General features: G+C 37.3%; 1 protein-coding gene across 1 annotated transcript; it reads left to right on the top strand.

Moving 5' to 3' along the window:
• Positions 1-2,415: 2,415 nt before the first annotated feature.
• On the top strand, positions 2,416-3,714 carry LOC115891054. Its single transcript, XM_030911452.1, has one exon. It carries the CDS (start codon positions 2,416-2,418, stop codon positions 3,712-3,714), a length of 1,299 nt encoding a protein of 432 aa, XP_030767312.1.
• The last annotated feature ends 527 nt before the right edge of the window (positions 3,715-4,241 follow it).

Here is a 4,241-nt window from a genome sequence, read left to right as displayed (position 1 = left end):
CTCCCGCCATCTTAGGATGTAGGTTTTTGGTGAGGTTGTCTCCTCTTGGTCCGGGCGGTAAAGCCAAGACCCCCCCACACCCTCTACCCGTGAGACATGACCACAGACAGTAAAGTGTGTCTGGTATGACGAACAGGATAGCCACGTCCGGCATCGTTATATGTCTTGGTGCAATTCCCTGGCCACGACACTACAGCCAGGGACAAGACAATAAGATGCTTCTTAGACCGAGCTAAAGTGCTAGAGGGGATTCCTCCAGCACCTGAAAAGGATCTTCTCCAGCAACGACAAGCATTTCTTAGGGGAAGCAATTTAGACATTCGAAGGTACATAAATTTACAATCTCAAAATGCGTGTAATTGTTTAAAACATATTATTTTAATTAACATTTTAAAATTCCGAATCATTCCGGTGCCTGGAAAAAAATATGCGAAGTCAACGGCCAAAAATGTTTTTTTTTCGCGATTTTCAGCAAAACGGTAAGTTTTATCATAAAATTACTTGAAACAAAAATTATAGATCATAAAAAATGTATCAATGTATCAAATGTATCAATGTATCATATTTCTGACATATAACGAGTCAAAGAGTTGTAATCGTCATAATATGCACACGTTTCCACGCCACCTATGAGATAGTGTACAACTTTTTGACTCGTTATATCTCAGAAACAGTGGCTCTAAGGAAAAAAGTATTAGTACATTTTTTATAGATAACTTTGTAACGTGTTTAGTTCATTCTTCATTTACAGACACCGGAATGATTCGGAATTTTAAAATGTTATTTTTAATAATTAAACATCGTTTAAAACATAATTATTATGTTTTAAACAATTACACGTACTTTCAGCTTGTTGTAAATTTATGTACCTTTACCCTTATTTTTTGGTCTAATTTGACCGGACTATAAGTGAGCAGGGGCTCTAAAATACAGGCTTTGTTGGCCATGTCAAGGTATCAACCAAAGCATAGAGCACATCAAGCTGTCACTGCAAATACACACAATCTAGGCTAGTGGACAACTTTAAAGCAGCCAACAACACGCTTTGAAGAAACCTCTGCCAACTAAAGGATGACTGGTGGTCACAAAAGGCTAATCAGATTCAAGAGTACGCCGCACATCAAGACTATCGTAAATTCTTCGAAGCTGTAAAAGAAGTATACGGTCCAACTAAGAAGGTAAGCTGCACAATTAAGGCTCAAAATGGTAAGCTTCTAAAAGAGGAAGAGCAAATCAGAAACAGCTGGAAAGAGCATTACAGCCATATTCTTAACCAAGAAAACACCCCCAATATGGAAACACAAAAGAAAATACCTCTGTATAACAGCCTTGAAATATTAGATATCCCAATAACACAACAGGAAATAAAAGCCTCCATAAAACAGCTTAAAAACAACAAATCAGCCGGCTGTGACGTAATTGATTTGGCGGAAATCTGTAAGTGCGCAAGTAAAGAACTTATTGGTCATCTTAAGGCTCTCTTCGATGTCATATGCGAAAGCAGAGAGGTACCTCAGGACTTCTGCAACGCGAATATAGTGAATATATTTAAGAACAAAGGAAGTGCATCAGACTGCGGAAACTACCAAGGAATTTCACTACTGGTTATTGGACGAAAAGTTCTTGCAAAAATTATGTCAAACCGCCTGCATCCACAAATAGAAAAAATCCTCCCAGAATCGCCAAAAATATTAGAGAAAATCCAAAACAACAATTAAAAAACTTTAAGCATGAATAGTTTAGAATTTCCTAATTTGAGAATTTATTTGAGAAAATTTTTAGATAGAGAACTTACTAAAAACAATTAAAAAGACCACTGTATAAAATAAGATCTACAAGGAGTAAATTCGACCGTCTAATTTAAAAGTCAGCATCGAACTCATTTTTTATAATAATAATAGCTCCCGTATATAGCGTTTAACGCCTTGGGAGTAACAAGGTTCAGCTTGTTATACTAGAGCTGTTCGGTATACAAGGAAGGTAATGTGGCTAGCACTACGCTTCAACCGCCTATTATCAGCTCAGGATTGTGAATCCCAAGTACTCATTTAAGGCTGAGTCGACCTAGATACCCAAACTATTTTTATTTTAATAAAAATAGTCGGCTGATGAAATGCCGGGTGTGGGAATCGAACCCACACCTTGTATTCGTAGACGAGAGCCTGTACCTCTACGCCACCGGACACCTTAAACTCATTTTTTATGATGAAAATACTGATGCTGGTACTATCTCTGACAGGCGTTACTACATCTTCGGCACGCCCCTGTTTGACGAACCTTCGAATACCCATCCAAATGCATATTTCGCACCTTTTTAATTAATAGCTTTAATTTACTAATTTCATATTTGTCTTGTTCTTGTTTTGTGATAAATATAGTTTGCTTGTTTGTAACTTTGTGTAAATCCATGCTACAATGCGAGTACTCCAGATAAATGCTAATAGAAGCATACCCGTACATGATACAGCTGCAGCGGTAGCGGCATCCAAAAAATGCGACGTGATATGTATTACTGAACCAAATAAGAAAATATGCAGAAATGGCAACAGAAATTATTACCATAATAGCAATGCTGACGCTATGATCATAAACTTTAATAAGAACTTGCATGTCCTGGAATACAAATCTGGTCACTGTTATGTTAGTCTACGATATTTAGGGATTTGTATAATATCAGCGTACCTGAGCCCAAACATAACTTTTGACAGCTTCTGCGCATTAATGCTTGAACTGCAAGAGGCCACCTTAGAGCTGAAACAAAAACATCCTCGTACAAAATTACTGATCACTGGAGACTTTAACGCCAAACATGAAGTTTGGGGAGGAAATCGCCCTGAAAGAAGAGGCAGGGAAGTACTGGAATGGTGCGAGATCAATAACCTAACCGTACTAAATGACGGAATTTACCCAACCTTGGTCAGAACATCTGGCACATCGTATATTGATCTGTCAATAGTATGCGATGGATTACTGCAGATGAAACCCATATGGCAAGTCCTTGAAGATCCGGATGTAACAGAGCACAAGTTTATTTTTACCGAAATACCATCAGATAACTCGCAAGGAAAAAAAATCAGGTATAAATACGGAGAAATTAATAAGGTTAAGCTTAGTGAAGCATTCAAATATAGCATACCGGGCAAGTCACCAACTATGTCAGCTTACAAAATGGCAAAAATAATTCGCGCAACATACCATAAAAGTACTCCGACTGTCCGTTGTGATGAAGACTTCCAGATGCCGTACTGGTGGAACGAAGATATCCAAACAAATATTTTAGAAGTAAAAAAAAAGAGAAGAAGGTTTCAACGAGAAACAAGAAACGATGATCTTCGCGAGCTCTATAAACGTACCTACAAAGAAGCAAAGCAGGATCTGTCTCAAAAGATCAGAATTGCAAAAATAAGTTCATGGGAAAAACTGTGCGATGACTTACAAGAAAATATTTACGGTCAAGCATATAAGATAATAAGATCCCAGCTGAAAAAAATGCCACCCAGAGTTCAAATGGACCCAGAAGAAAAAATCAAACAGTTTAAGGCTCTATTTGTATATGAGAGACAAACCTGGACTCAACCAAATAATATACAAACTGTGATAAGAGAATGTGATATTTTTTGTGATTCAGATATAATAAATGCTGCCAAAGATATAAAAATTAACAAATCTCCGGGCTGTGATAATTTGCCACCAAATGTGATAAAAACGAAATAAATGTAGAATATTTTAGAACATTTTTCAATAACTTTCTTCAGAGAAATGAATTCCCTAAAGAATGGAAGAGATCCAAATTAACCCTAATAGAGAAACCCCGGAAGCACATAAATGATCCACCAAAATATCGTCCGATTTGCCTCATTGATGTAATCGGGAAAGTCTATGAGAAACTCATCAATACGCGACTCTTGGAAGAAATTAGGAAGAAACGAAATGGTATGCATCCAAACCAGTATGGATTTGTAAAGGGGAAATCTACCACACATGCAATGAAAAAAATATCGGATATCGTGAAAAGAAAAGCCACTTGGCATAATGCTTTGATTTTAGTCGACGTTAAAAATGCATTTAATTGCGCGTCATGGAAAATAATTATTAAAGAACTTAGAAGATGGGGCATAAGTGGATATTTGGTGAACATAATAAGAAGCTACCTTGATAATACATTTATAGTTCTCAATAGAGAAGATGAAAGAGAGGTATTCGGTGGCGTCCCACAGGGCTCGGTGCTGGGGCCAACTCTG

This window comes from Sitophilus oryzae, unplaced genomic scaffold (genome assembly GCF_002938485.1).
Source record: "Sitophilus oryzae breed Bouriz unplaced genomic scaffold, Soryzae_2.0 scaffold_947_pilon_pilon, whole genome shotgun sequence".
In the NCBI taxonomy this organism is placed as follows: Eukaryota; Metazoa; Arthropoda; class Insecta; order Coleoptera; family Curculionidae; genus Sitophilus; species Sitophilus oryzae.
This window is presented reverse-complemented; position numbering and strand designations above follow the sequence as displayed.